This window comes from Rhodamnia argentea, chromosome 6, assembly GCF_020921035.1.
Source record: "Rhodamnia argentea isolate NSW1041297 chromosome 6, ASM2092103v1, whole genome shotgun sequence".
In the NCBI taxonomy this organism is placed as follows: domain Eukaryota; kingdom Viridiplantae; phylum Streptophyta; class Magnoliopsida; order Myrtales; family Myrtaceae; genus Rhodamnia; species Rhodamnia argentea.
Genome location: NC_063155.1, coordinates 21822311 through 21836693, shown reverse-complemented (window position 1 = coordinate 21836693; position 14383 = coordinate 21822311). Strand labels below are relative to the sequence as shown.

General features: G+C 35.6%; 1 protein-coding gene across 2 annotated transcripts; it reads left to right on the top strand.

The window, feature by feature from the left end:
- The first annotated feature begins 6240 nt into the window (after nucleotides 1-6240).
- Nucleotides 6241-9240, top strand: LOC115734330 (ABSCISIC ACID-INSENSITIVE 5-like protein 1). 2 transcript variants are annotated; one of them, XM_048281537.1, is made up of 6 exons: nucleotides 6241-6401; nucleotides 7021-7147; nucleotides 7601-8563; nucleotides 8661-8732; nucleotides 8813-8842; nucleotides 8962-9240. In XM_048281537.1, the coding sequence occupies exons 3-6, from the start codon at nucleotides 7676-7678 to the stop codon at nucleotides 9049-9051; spliced, it is 1080 nt and encodes a 359-aa protein (XP_048137494.1). In that variant the 5' UTR covers nucleotides 6241-6401; nucleotides 7021-7147; nucleotides 7601-7675; the 3' UTR covers nucleotides 9052-9240. The 2 variants fall into 2 exon arrangements, with proteins under 2 accessions (XP_048137494.1, XP_048137493.1); XM_048281536.1 differs by lacking the exon at nucleotides 7021-7147.
- Nucleotides 9241-14383: the final 5143 nt, after the last annotated feature.

Below are 14383 nucleotides of genomic sequence, written 5' to 3'. Positions count from 1 at the left end.
GTCCAAAGTAGCTCTCATTGGGACTTCATTACTAGTCCACGTGAATTTGGGCCCATTCATAAATTTGATTTTTTAATTAATGCAAACTACTTAAAAATTTCCGAAATATTTCCTTGCATGTTCGAGCATCAGATTGGCAATTAGATCATAAAAGTTTGGCTGAAAATCCATGAATAACTTTTTTCCATTAATATAAGTCAAAACAAACAACTCTGACTGATTTATTACACTAATCGGATCGAACTGCTCTTATAAATTGAATAGTCCACGTAAAATTTGGGGCCACGTTGCTATAAAAAAATGACCAGTCCAAGAAATTTTGGGCGCATTCATTTTATTGACAGATTTGTCAACAATTTGAGCGATTATAATGCTAACTGGGTATCTCAATAAATGAACACACTCCTTTGTTAAGGCTTGCACTATTTTCACTCTACAAATACTTTTAGATACACCATAAAATTTAAAGGGACGAAAATAGCTCTCATTGAGACTTCATTAATAGTCCATATGACTTTGGGCGCATTCATTAATTTGATTTTTTAAGTAATACGAAGTACTTAAAAATTTTCAAAATATTGCCTTGCATGTTTATATATTAGATTTCGCAATTAGATCATAGAAGTTTGACTTGAAGGTTGATGAATAAATTTTTTCCCTTAAAATAAGCCCAAACAAACAAACCTCATGTCCGACCCCCAAAAAAAAAAAAAAAACCTTATGGATTTATTATATTAATTGGATCGGATTGCTCTCATAAATTTAATAGCCCATTTTAAGTGGGCACATTCATTCAATTGATGGACTTATATCTGGGAATCTGATTGCTGTCATAAATTGAGCAATCCCCGTAAGTTTGGGTGCATTTATTTTATTGACGGATTTGTCAAATATTTGAGCAATTATAGTGGATAAATAAACTTACGCTTTTGCTAAGGGTCGCGTTATTTCACTCTTCAAATAATTTTAGATATACAATAAAAATTAATTGGTCCAAAATAGCTCTCGTTGGGACTTCGTTAAAACTCCATGTGTAATTTGATTTTTCAAGTGATACGAAATACTTAAAGCCTTTTAAAATATTTCATTGCATGTTTATATATTACGTTCCACAATTAGATCCTACGAGTTTAACTTGAAGGTGGATGAGTGACTTTTTTTCAATTTTACCCTAATGGATTTATTATATGAATCGAATCAGATTGCTATGATAAACTAAATAATCCACGTAAAATTTGGGCGCATTCATTCTATTGAAGGAATTATATATGTGAATCGGATCACCATCATAAATTGACCAGTCCACGCAAATTTGGATGCATTCATTTTATTGACGGATTTGTCAAAAATTTGAGCAATTAAAATGGTAAGTGGATATCTCGATAAATAAACATACTGTTTTACTAAGGCTTGCACTATTTCCACTTTTCAAATAATTTTAGATACACCAAAGTTTTGATTTTGGTCAAAAGATACACCATAAAATCTAAACGGTCCAAAATAGATCTTATTGGGACTTCGTTAATCGTCCACGTGTAATTTGCTTTTTTAACTAATACGAAAAACTTAAAACTTTTCAAAATATTTCCTTCCATGTTTATATATTAGATTTCTTAATTAGATCATAGAAGTTTGACTTGAAGGTCAATGAATAACTTTTTCCCCTTAAAATAAGCCAAAACAAACAACTGTGATAGATTAATTATATGAATCGGATTGGATTACTCTGATAACTTGAATAGTCCACCTAAAACTTGGGCACATTCATTCTATTGATGGACTTATATTTGTGAACCAAATTGCTATCATAAATTGAGCAGCTAAGTGGATATCTCAATAAATAGACATACTCTTTTGTGAAGGCTCGCTCTCTTTCCACTCTTTAAATAATTTTAGATACACCATAAAATTAAATGGTCCAGAATAGCTCTCATTGGGACTTCATTAGTAGTCCATGTGTAATTTGATTTTTCTAAGTAACATGAAATACTTAAAACTTATCATTATTAAATTAAATGGTCCAAAATAGCTCTCATTGGGACTTCATTAGATGTGTAATTTGATTTTGCAAGTAGATCATAGAAGTTTGACTTGAAGGTTGATGAATAACTTTTTCCCTTTAGCCAAACAAACAACCCCGACAAATTTATTATATGTATCGGATCGGATTGCTCTCATAAATTAAATAGTCCACGTAAATTTGTGTACATTTATTCCATTGATGGACTTATATATGTGAATTGGATTGCTATCATAAATTGAGCAGTCCACGTAAATTTGGGGGATTTTATTGACGGATTTGTAAAAAATTTGAGTGATTATATTGCTAAGTGGATATCTCAATAAATAAACATAATCTTCGTTAAGGTTCGAGCTATATTCACTCGCCAAATACTTTTATATACACCATATAATTTAAATGGTGCAAAATAGCTCTCATTGGGACTTCATTAATAATCCATGTATAATTTGATTTTTCAAATAATACGAAATACTTAAAACTTTTCAAAATATTTCCTTGCATATTTATAAATTAGATTTCGCAACTAGATCATAGCAGTTTGACTTGAAAGGTCCCTGAATAACTTTTTCTCTTAGAATAAACCAAAACAAACAACCTCAGCGGATTTATTATATGAATTAGATCGGATTGCTCTCATAAATTGAATAGTCCACGTAAAATTTGAGTGCATTCGTTGTATTGATGGGCTTATCATATGTGAATCGGATCACTATCATAAATTGAGCGGTCCAAGTTTGGGCGCATTCAATTTATTGATGAATTTGTAAAAAATTTGAGCAATTATAATGCTGGGTGGATTTCTCAATAAATAAAAATGTTCTTTTGTTAAGACTCGTGTTATTTCCACTCTTCAAATAATTTTAGATACACCATAAAATTAAGTGATCCGAAATAGCTCTCATCAAAACTTCATTAATAGTCCATGTGCAATTTGATTTTCTAAGTAATACAAAATACTTAAAACTTTTCAAAATTTTCTTTGTATATTTATCTATTAGATTTCGCAATTAGATCATACAAGTTTGACTTAAAGGTCGATGAATAACTTTTTTTCTAAAAATAAGCAGAAACAAACAACCATAGCAGATTTATTATATGAATCGGATTGGATTGCTTTCATAAATTGAATAGTTCACGTAAAATTTGGGCACATTCATTTTATCGATGGGTTTATATATGTGAATCGGATCGCTATCATAAATTAAGTAGTCGCACGTAAACTTTGGGCGCATTCATTTTATTGACGAATTTGTCAAACAATTTGAGTAATTATAATGTTAAGTGAATATCTCAATAAATAAACATACTCATTTGTCAAAGGTTGTGCTATTGGGTTAATACACGTAAAATCCCAAACCGATATACTTGTGACAAATTTATTTCGAACTATTTTTTACCATAAAAAATCCTAAACTGGTACATATGTGGTAAATTTACCTCAAACTATTTTTTGCCCACCAAAAATCCTAAACTAGTATGCTTATGATAAATTTACCATAAACGATTACACTTATGATAAGTTTACCCTTCGTTAGTTTCTATTAAATTTTACCGTTAAATTGTTAAGTTAGATGGCACATGATAGTTAACGGGTGTAGCTATTTGACCATTTATTTATCACATGTATATCAATTTGGGATTTTTCATTGTATTAACTCAATAAAAACTAACGGAGGGTAAATTTGTTATAAGTGTGCCAGTTTGGGATTAATTTGTCACAGGTATATCAATTTAGGATTTTTGGTGGTAAAAAAAAATAATTTTGGGTAAATTTGTCACAAGTATACCAGTTTGGGATTTTACATAGTCAAAAAAATAATGTGAGGTAAATTTATCACAAACATACCAATTTAGAATTTTTCGTGGTCAGAAAAATAATTTAGGCTAAATTTGTCACAATTGTACTAGTTTGGAGTTTTTTTTTTTCTGATATTAACCCTACGCTATTTCCTCTCTTCATATAATTTTAAATACACCATAACATTTAAAAATAGCTCTCATTGAGACTTCATTAATAGTCCATGTGTAATTTATTTTTTCAAGTAGTATGAAATAGTTAAAAATTTTCAAACTGTTTTCTTGCATATATATATATATATATATTATATTTCGCAATTAGATCATACAATTTTGACTTGAAAGTCGATAAATAACTTTCTCCCTTAAAATTAGCCAAAACAAACAACCCTGGCGGATTTATTGTATGAATCAAATCGGATTGTTCTGGTAAATTGAATAGTCCACGTAAAATGTGGGTGCATTCATTGTATTGATGGTCTTATATATGTGAATCGGATCGCTATCCACTTAAATTTGGGCGCATTCATTTTATTGATGAATTTTTCAAAAAAATTGAGTAATTATAACGTTAAGTGGATATCTCAATGAATAAACCATATTCTTTTGTCAAGGCTCGTGCTATTTCTACCTTCAAATAATTTTAGATACACCATAAAATTTAAATGGTTAAAAATAGCTCTCATTGAGATTTCAGTAATAGTTCGTGTGTAATTTGATTTTGTTAAGTAATACAAAAAACTTAAAGCTTTTCAAAATATTCCCTTGCATATTTATATATTTGATTTCGCAATTAGATCATACAAGTTTTACTTGAAGGTCGATGAATAACTTTCTCCCTTAAAATAAGCCGAAACAAACAACCCCGACGGATTTATTATATGAATCGAATCGGATTGCTCTAATAAATTGAATAGTCCACATAAAATTTGAGCTCATTCATCCTATTGATGGGCTTATATATATGAATGGGATCACTATCAGATATTGAGCAGTACAAGTAAATTTGGGTTCTTTTTAAGCAAAAGAAATCTTCTTCATAGAAAGATTTGGGTGCATTCATTTTAATGAATGATTTTTCAAAAAAAATTGAGCGATTATAATCCTAAGTGAATATCTCAATAAATAAACATACTATTTTGTCAAGGTTCGCGCTATTTCTACCCTTCAAATAATTTTAGACACACCATAGAATTTAAATGGTCCGACGTAGCTCTCATCAGGACTTCATTAATAGTGCACGTGTAAGATGAATTTTTAAGTAATATGAAATACTTAAAAGTTTTCAAAATATTTCCTTGCATATTTATATATTAGATTTGACAATTAGACCATAGAAGTTTGACTTGAATGTCGTTGCATAACCTTTTTCCCTTAAAACAAGCCAAAACAAATGACGAATTAATTATATGAATCGAATCGGATTGGTCTCATAAATTGAATAGTCCACGTGAAATTTGGGCACATTTATTGTATTGATGGACTTATATAGGTAAATCGGATCGCTGTCATAAATTGAGCAGTTAACGTAAATCTGGGTGCATTAATCCTATTGACAGATTTGTCCAAAATTTGAGTGATTATAATGCTAAGTAGTTATCTGAATATATAACTATGTTTTGTTATTAATGCTATTGCTATTTCTACTCGTCAAATAGTTTTAGATACAAACATAAAATTTAAATGGTCCAAAATAACCATTTTTCGAGCTTTATTAATGGTACAATTGATGAAAGAGGGTAAAATTACCTTCAATGTAGATAAATTTAATCTAGATCCATCAATGTAATGCATTTTATCAATCTTAAGGTAATGGAGCAAAAACATCATCGTTTTGATTGATAGGGACAGTCTCGTACTTTCACGACAATATGCGGTTATTGCATTTTCAATAAAATAGCATATTCCATCATTTTCTGCCGTAATTTTGCTTATTCGAATCTTTCGAGGTTATTTTCATCAACTCAATAAGTTAAGGAACGTTACAGCCATATTCGAAAACGGGGCGAATATTTAGTCCCTGATCGGGTTTTTCCTCTTATTAGGCACACAAATTAATAAACTAATTTCGGACATCCATATTTTGGTCCCTCTCTTAAAATTGAATTATTATTATTATTATTATTTTTTTTTTTTGGGCAGGCCAGACCAGACCAGACCAGACAACGTAGGCTTTCTTCAGTGTTTGTTTACTTATGGGCAGGGGAGGACCGGCACGTGTCGCAAACGTGTCAAAACCGAGCATACCGGGGGGGCCCACTGTGTACCCGGTGGGAAGGGGCATTAGGTTTGCATGGTGCATGGGCTAGTGCAGTTACAGAAGAACCCACCCAGTCTCCCTCTCTACAAAGCCCAACTGCACCTCCTCTCTCTCTCTCTCTCTCTCTCTCTCTCTCTACTCCACTTTCTCTCTCTTCAGTGCTTCATAATCTCTCTCTCTCTCTCTCTATAAGATCGTTTCTCAGTCCTTTCAGAAAATGCAGGTTACGAGAAACCTTTGAAGAGAGAGAGAGAGAGAGACGGAGGGGACTTGGCTTTCTTGTTCAAGATTTCTCATGCAGCTGAGATCTTCGATGGTCAGGTACGTGTTCTTCGCATGCAAGAATCTCCTGAAACGATCTCTGTGTTTTCCTTTTCTCTCCTGCTTTCTCCGTTCGGTTCTTGATCGTCGAGCAATGTGGAGTGGGAGGAAGTGCGTGCGATCTGCATGCATGTCGCTTCTTTGCCCTCGATCATGGAATGGGTCGTCGTTAAACGCCTCAAGAACTGAAGGCAGAGCATGAAACCCCGAGCGCGGATTTCTTGATTTCCCGACAGTCCGCGACGATTAATGGGTAAAAAAAAATTTCGATCAGAGAGAGAGAGAGAGAGAAACTTGCATCAGCTTTCCCTGTCAAGTCGTCGCCATTGATCTGCTCTTGGGTCAGGAGCTGTCGCCCTTAAGCAAGGAGCTTTCAACTTGCAGGAACCTTTCGGCCCATTTCCTTCGGTTGGTTTTTGGGGCTTTTTTGATATACTGGTTGGTCCGCTAGAGAGAGATTGGACTCGGGTCTTGCAATCAATTTTAGTGTTGCTGTCCCACAAAACTTTTCGAAATTATAAATTTGTAATAATTATCTTTTCTTGTTCTTTTTTAATGCGACATTGACAATTTGACATGCATCACAGTATGAGCTGTAACCTTTTTTTTTCTCATGGAGATTCAAGCATTTTCGATTTGGGTAAGGTTGTCTCACATGTATATAATGCACGATCAGGTGACAATTTGGGGTACAAGCTAGCAAGCTAGTAACCATACTATTTGCAAATAAAAAGAAATGGCATCAGGTATGATCTGATTTTTTCTGACAGAACTGTTACTCCCCGTAAATAACGGTATAATATTGGCCACTCATTTTAGTTGTGGCCGATGTATAGAAGTTACTAATAAAAAAAAAAGAATCATGAAAAAATTTTGTGGCTTGCATAGCACGGTCGCACTGTCATCGCAAGCGTTTCCCTATTTTGAATCAAACCTCTTTGTCCCGGTACTAACATTTAGTTCACTCTTCAATCTCTAGTGATTCTTAGTCAAAACATAAATTTAAAAAATCTCTTGTAATTCAATCTATAAAGTAATTTATAGTGGAAATTGACTGTTGCTATAGCTAAAGTGCCCTTTTTGACATATTTGAGAATGAAGTGCTATGATTTGGTGAAATGATTTCATGGGAGGACCAACCAATTTGTTTGTTCTTTCAAATGATTCTGTTGCTTATATCTACCTTTTCTTCCATGCAGATGCTGGAAATAGCCCATGTAATTAACATCACTCTCCATTGAATTTAAATTTTTTTTTTGAGCAATTGATTTAAAATGGAAGTTGCCGGAGTGGAAAATGTCGGTTGCGACGACCTCAAATTAGAACCGCCGTTCACGGGGCAACTGCCAACGGGGGGACCGCTCACGGAGCAGCCGTCGTCGTCATCTCTCCGCAAACAAAACTCGATCCTGTCGCTCACCCTTGATGAGATCCAGTACAGAAGCGGCAAGACCTTCGGCTCGATGAACATGGACGAGTTCCTAGCGAGCATTTGGAATGTCGACGAAAACCAGTCGTTGCCGTGCCAGAATGAGGCTCCTCGCGCTAACACAAATGCGGCTGGCCAATCGTCTCTGGCGAGACAAGGGTCATTCTCGATCCCGACCCCGCTTTGCAACAAGACTGTGGACGAGGTGTGGGACGAGATACACAAGGGCCAGGGCCGCACCCTGAGTAACGAAAACAACACCATCCTCAACGACCATGAACCGCCTAGGCGGCAACAAACCTTCGGCGAGATGACCTTGGAGGACTTCCTGGTCAAAGCCGGGGTTGTGCAAGAGTCTCCCCTGCCTAAGGCGACTCCACCACCGCAGCCGCCTGTTCACAAGAGGAACTTGATGGACCCTTCTCCATCTTTGGACGCAGGACTCGGGATGAGAAGTGCGAGCGGGTATGGATACCCCAACACGCCTCAAGGCGGCGGGAACAACTTCCCGGGCAATGGATACCCCGGGTTCCAAATGTACCCGCCCACCGCCAGGTACATGGGGGAATGTGCGAGTAGTGTCATGAACGAGCGATGCCAGAGCTTGGCGGAGGCGGTGGGGCTGAAGAGCCGGAGGATAATCGACGGTCCACCAGAAGTAGTGATTGAGCGAAGGCAGCGACGGATGATCAAAAACCGGGAATCGGCTGCGAGATCTCGAGCCAGGAAACAGGTGACCTTGTCGTATTTCCAAAATCACCCCACATCGAACCTACATAATGCGAAATTGACAACATTGTGTCATTGATAAATCAATGCGTTTCGTGCAGGCATACACAGTTGAGTTGGAAGTAGAACTCAATCAACTTAAAGAAGAGAATGAGAAGCTCAAAAAGATTTTGGTAAAAAAGATTTGATCCTTTGCATTCATTTACTTCACTACACAATCTCACTATCCTATACTTTTCGCCTTTCCGCGCAGACGGAGAGCGAGCATAAACGCAGGAAGGAGGTAAAAATTTTGTCTGAACATTTCCCTATAGGCATGAACTTGCATCAATTCAGACACGACCACTGCAAGTCCTTTTTATGTGAACATTCCGAGAGCTAAAAATGTTGCGACGGTGACAGATGATGATGAAATGGAAACTGCCGACCAAGGCAGAGAAGGCTGCCGAGAAGTTCAAGTCAATGAGGAGGACAGCGAGCAGTGCCTGGTGAAGGAACGCCATATTTAAAGAAGATGAGGTCAAAGTTGTAGCGGTTCTGGATTGGGAATAAGTTGATTGTCAAAAATACATAAATATCTATATGAATAAATATATTTCACATATACAGTAGATATCATGATGACAGCGAGTTCTGTGTAATGCTGTTGCGATTTGCATGCATGCACAAGCAGATAAAAAATCAAGCGGGCGACAATAATATGGATGTTAATAAGGTCAGCTTTCATATGTCTTATGTTTTATGCATAGCAGACAGATAACTTGCACTTTTTTTTTTTTCCTTCGTGTCCTGATTATTTTCAGTCTTCTTTTTTTTTTTTGTTGCTGTTTTTGGTTTTGGGGGGGGCATTTGGACTGTTTGATTTAAATGAGTGACTTGAAGAAAAATACACTAAGAAGTGTTATAACTTTTGTACGGTGCTTCACTTGAATGTTGTAACTTTTTTAAAAATGTTCACTTGAGTGCTATAACTTTTAAAAATCATTCACTTAAATACCAACGCTTATGTGGACGCATGTGCTCCAGTGACATGGCACCAACTAACCAATTTTTTGAATATTTTAATGTATATATGGAAATTTTCATTAGTTTTTATTTTTGTACAGATTTTATTTTTTGGATTTTTAATTATTGAATATTTTCAAAAAAAAAAAAAGGTAAAACCCTTGCTTTCTCGGTGGTGGTCAACGAGGGTCACCACCGGCCCAAATGCCGGGGTCGGTTTGCCTTCGGCTAACGAGGCCGCGACGGCCATGGGTAACGGCCGTCGCAGCTTCGGCTGCCGCGGCTCCCCCTAGGCCGGTGAGGCCGCAACGATCGGCTGCCGAGGGGGGCCTTTGGGCGAAAAGGGCGCGAAGCCCTCGCCTAGATCCGGTAAGAGCTTTGCGTAGACCTGGCCAAATGGGCTCGGGGGCTCGGAACCAGCCCGTTGAGCCAGCCAACGGTGTTAACGGTCCGCCCTAAGAACTAATCAAGGTTGATGCTCTAACATTAGTTGTGGATTGGGTTGTGTCGAAAAACCACCTTTACTATACTTAGGTATTCATAATGTGTTGCTAGAGACCGTTTGTGACTTGTGGGCCAAAAAGAGTTTTGAGCACACCGCTAATGTTTAGTGAACTTAAGGATCGCAAACAAAAGCGAACCGAATTCATATTTTCTCCGCGTCTTGATTTACTTAAGAAGTAGATTTTAATTTATTCTCATATTCTAAATATCTACGCGATCGTGCAAGTTATAAGATAACGATTGAACGCACGATTGGAGATAGACGGTTTAGTGGGTCCGAATCACCCGACCTCACTTCTTTATTATGCGTAAATATTGAGGCTATATATATATATATATAAACAAGGGAAAAAACCCCTAGATACGCCAATTGGAATAAATAGAGTCTTATTCCAAAGGAGAATAGAGGGGGAAACACAGAAAATTGTTCTCTGTTCTCAGATCTTTGTGAGAGTCTCGAAGATCAAAGGCAATATAGCAAGAGAAGCTCCAAGATCTATAAGCTAGCACTTGGATCGTTGGAGACTTCAGTTCGTGTGTGTGGATACCGGTAGAGGCGCAACGTAAAAGGCACTAATCTAGACACAACCGATCGTCAATTTATTAGTATCTGCAAAGGGTATGTCTTGAACTCCTATAGATTTCAATATACGCATGGATCTTGTCTAGGGTTTGGGTTTAGAATTATATTCCGTTGCGTTTTTGACAATCCCGAAACCCTATCACACTGTTCAAACTGAAACCGGCTTTCAATTAGAGATTTAATTTTTTTTTTATATAAAAAAGGGTGAGGCACGGGGAAAGAGCTGTTAGGCTCGGAACCGACGATTCTTCGAACCGGAAACGGAACCAGACCCGAAAATTACTGGTTCTACCTTTTGTGGAACGCGGTTGGGCCCGAACCGGCCATATCTAGCTTTGTGCCCTCGCCACGGAACAGCGACGCGATGACGTCAGTAATGATGGGACAGGCGATGGCTTATCGCGGCCTCCAATTTTTTTGGGTAGTGAGCCATGACGGTCTCGATGGGCCATGAAATACCTACCACCGTAGAAACCAGGGTTTTTTCTTTTTTTTTTTGAAATATTAAATAAGTAAAATAAAAATAAAAACATTAAAATGAATAAAAAATTAAAGAAATTTTTATAAAATATTAAAAAAATGTAAAGAAAATCCACGTAGTACCGATAAATTAATAAATAATAGTGAAAATGTCCACGTCAGCTTTTCCGGCAAAAATAGCACTCAAGTGAATGTTTTTGCTCCGATACGACACTCAAGTGAACGTTTTGAAAGTTATGTCACTCAAGTGAACGCCATACAAAAGTTATGGCATTTCTAATGTACTTTTCCCAGTGACTTGTAACTTAAATCCTTCCTTCGATATCTAGAAATGTCAAATTTGAGACGATTTCAATGAGAAAATACTAAAGAACTCCCAAATAGAATTTGGTATGATGCTTTTCTAATCATAGAAGCATTTGTGAAAACAGAAACTTAGGACCCCTCTTGGAGTGAACTTGTCCAGTTCGTGACCATTAATTTCGTGTCCCCAAAATAAGAAAATAATAATTGTCATACACATTTGCTTGCATTTTGTTTTGTCTCTTCCATTGAAATGGAAGGATCTAAAAGTGCAACTTTGTTAATTGATTGAGGTAGATTATCTTTTATTTCATGTGAAATTAACATTTCACTCATTTCTGAAAAAGGAATAACAAGAAAGAAATAGCAGATAAATTTCATACAATTTCAAAACAAAATAAACTCTAGATAATAAGATAAACCACCGAAACAAAGATAGAAGTCATATACTCAAAGAGCAAATCTATGATTTCTTCAAATCAAAATCGTGGCCGATCACTAAATCTGTCTTCGGTAATGAACGCACGTCGAGATCTTCATTTGTTGCTACGGTCTTGCCTTTCGGAGGCACGCGCCAAGATTCGGCGTCTTTAACAACAACTCCATGTAGAATAAAAAGTTGAATAAGAGCCAAACCTTCACGAAATTTCTTTGATCTCCTTTGAAATTGAAAACTTCTACACTAATGAAATTCGAAGGAAGCGATACACCGTACACACACGCAAAGAACCCCAAATATAGATTAGCTCAGGATAACAATCTCCTCGAGATGGGAAAGAGAAGCTTCTAGATCCATACTAGATTGAAAGAAAAAGGCTCCACATACAGAAGGCAAGTAAGGAAAAAAAAAAAAAAAACAGAGAACTGAATCAGTCAACGAAGAGGGGAGGGAAAGGAGAGATCTAACTGAAACCCCTCCCTAGAGAAGGCCGGCGGCTAGATTTGTGATGGAGGTAGATTGAATCATTGAGATTTGTCGTCACATAATTCTTTTGTTTTGTGGCAAAGGATATGAGCGTAAAAAAAAATCGTTGGTGAAATATCAAATTTTTTTATACAAAAATTAGTAATGTTTGTATAAACTTATCAATTCTTATTTGCATCATGCTTGGAATTTATTAAACCTAATGTGAAATTACCAACCTAAATTAGAGTGACTTAATAACTTTTAGTAGGTTAAGTTACCCACTAGTTTTGGCCTACCAACTCTTATTTAAGTATTCACTAACGTTTGACCTCTTTTTTATTTATTTCTTAAATTTCCCATTGAGTTACCAATTTTTGTTTGCCTTGATTTACAATCCCTTACATCTGTTGACCCTATCACCAACCTAGAATAGTACAATTCACCAATTTTTCTTCGATTAAATTATCACTAAATATTAAATTAGTAACTCACGTACGGGCTTTTTTTACCAACATTTATTTGTTTTATTTTTAAGTTTCGAACTTTTCTTATGGTTTATAAAGTTCATGGACCATATTAATTAAATTAAAATTCAGGAACTACATTGCACATTGAAAATTCAATGACTATTTGTATCATTATCCCTTTTAAATTTATCAACTCTTTTCAAAATTTATCAACCTTAATTTAAATGACTTTTCAATTTTTATCCAATAAAGGGTATGTTTATTTTGGCAAAAATTTCACGATAAGAAAAACACCTTCCATGAAAATCTTTTTCAAATAAATATTTTTCTCTTTTCAGATTAGAGAATTCATTTTTCTTCTTATACACATGAATGTTTTTTCTTACCGTAAATGAAAGAAAATCAGTTCGCTGAAATTTTTGTCATTCAAACAAGCACACCCTAAAATTACTTTCTCGAGTTACTTGCCAACACATTCTTATAAGTATTAATTTTATATTTATAGTTCTTCACCATGTATTAAATTCATTGACTCTGGTGACGTCAGCCATGATGGGACACGCGGTAGCTTGCGTTCTTTATCCTCCAACTTTTTATTTTTATTTTTTTGGTTGTATGGGATGACGTGAGCAATGACGGTTTCAACGGACCGAAGAAAATATATCTTATCATTATGTTCAGACCAAGTCATGGGCACGCAAAGTCGGCCCAATGGTCGTAAAACTCCACATAATGTTGAATATATTAAGGATGCTACCGAATCAATTGGAAAAATAAAAACGAAGGACAGTCAAGTACCGAAAAAAAAATCCGTTGTAATAATATTTTTGGTAAAGTAATTTCAAGTGTTTCTTTCTTATATATAACCATAATTTTTTGCATAGGTTATGATCTTCTCTCTTTTGTCAGAGAGCTCGAAATTTCTGATTTATGCTGTGAGCAACTAAGCACCACATAAATAGGAGATTGTTTTTCAGTATTCTCTTATAGTCAATACCTTTAGGAATATTACAATCTTAATAGTAGATCCACATATCATTATTGCGTGTTTTGAATAAAACACTCATTGATTAATAGATTGTGTGGCTAGAAATAACCGAAAGTACTGTCAGACTATCATTTTCCTTTTTTTATATATTAACCGTATTTACTACTTAGACAGATTGGTGTCATTCATCATTACTAGAAAATTCAAAGAAACCTCGGAAATGGAAGAAAGATGGGGAAGCGAGGAAAAAACAAATATAGACATATCAAAAACTTTCGAAACGAATAGGATTGAACAGGAAGAAGAGGGATTCACTGAAAAAGACCATTCATCTTCCTTTTTTTTGAAAGCAAAGGAGGATCTGGACAAAATCGATAAAAAGGAAAAGATCCGAATGAATGGGTGCCTGTTGAAGAATCAACTTCTTTAACGTCGGGAAAGGAAGAAAGAAAGAAAGAAAGAAAGATCTTAATATTAAAAAGAAAGTAACCGGAGAGATATCATTTCATCGGAGATTTGGACAATTTATTAGAGTACGAAATTAAAAGAAGCCGCAAAGGATGAAGTAATTGAACCCGGTCGGCCAG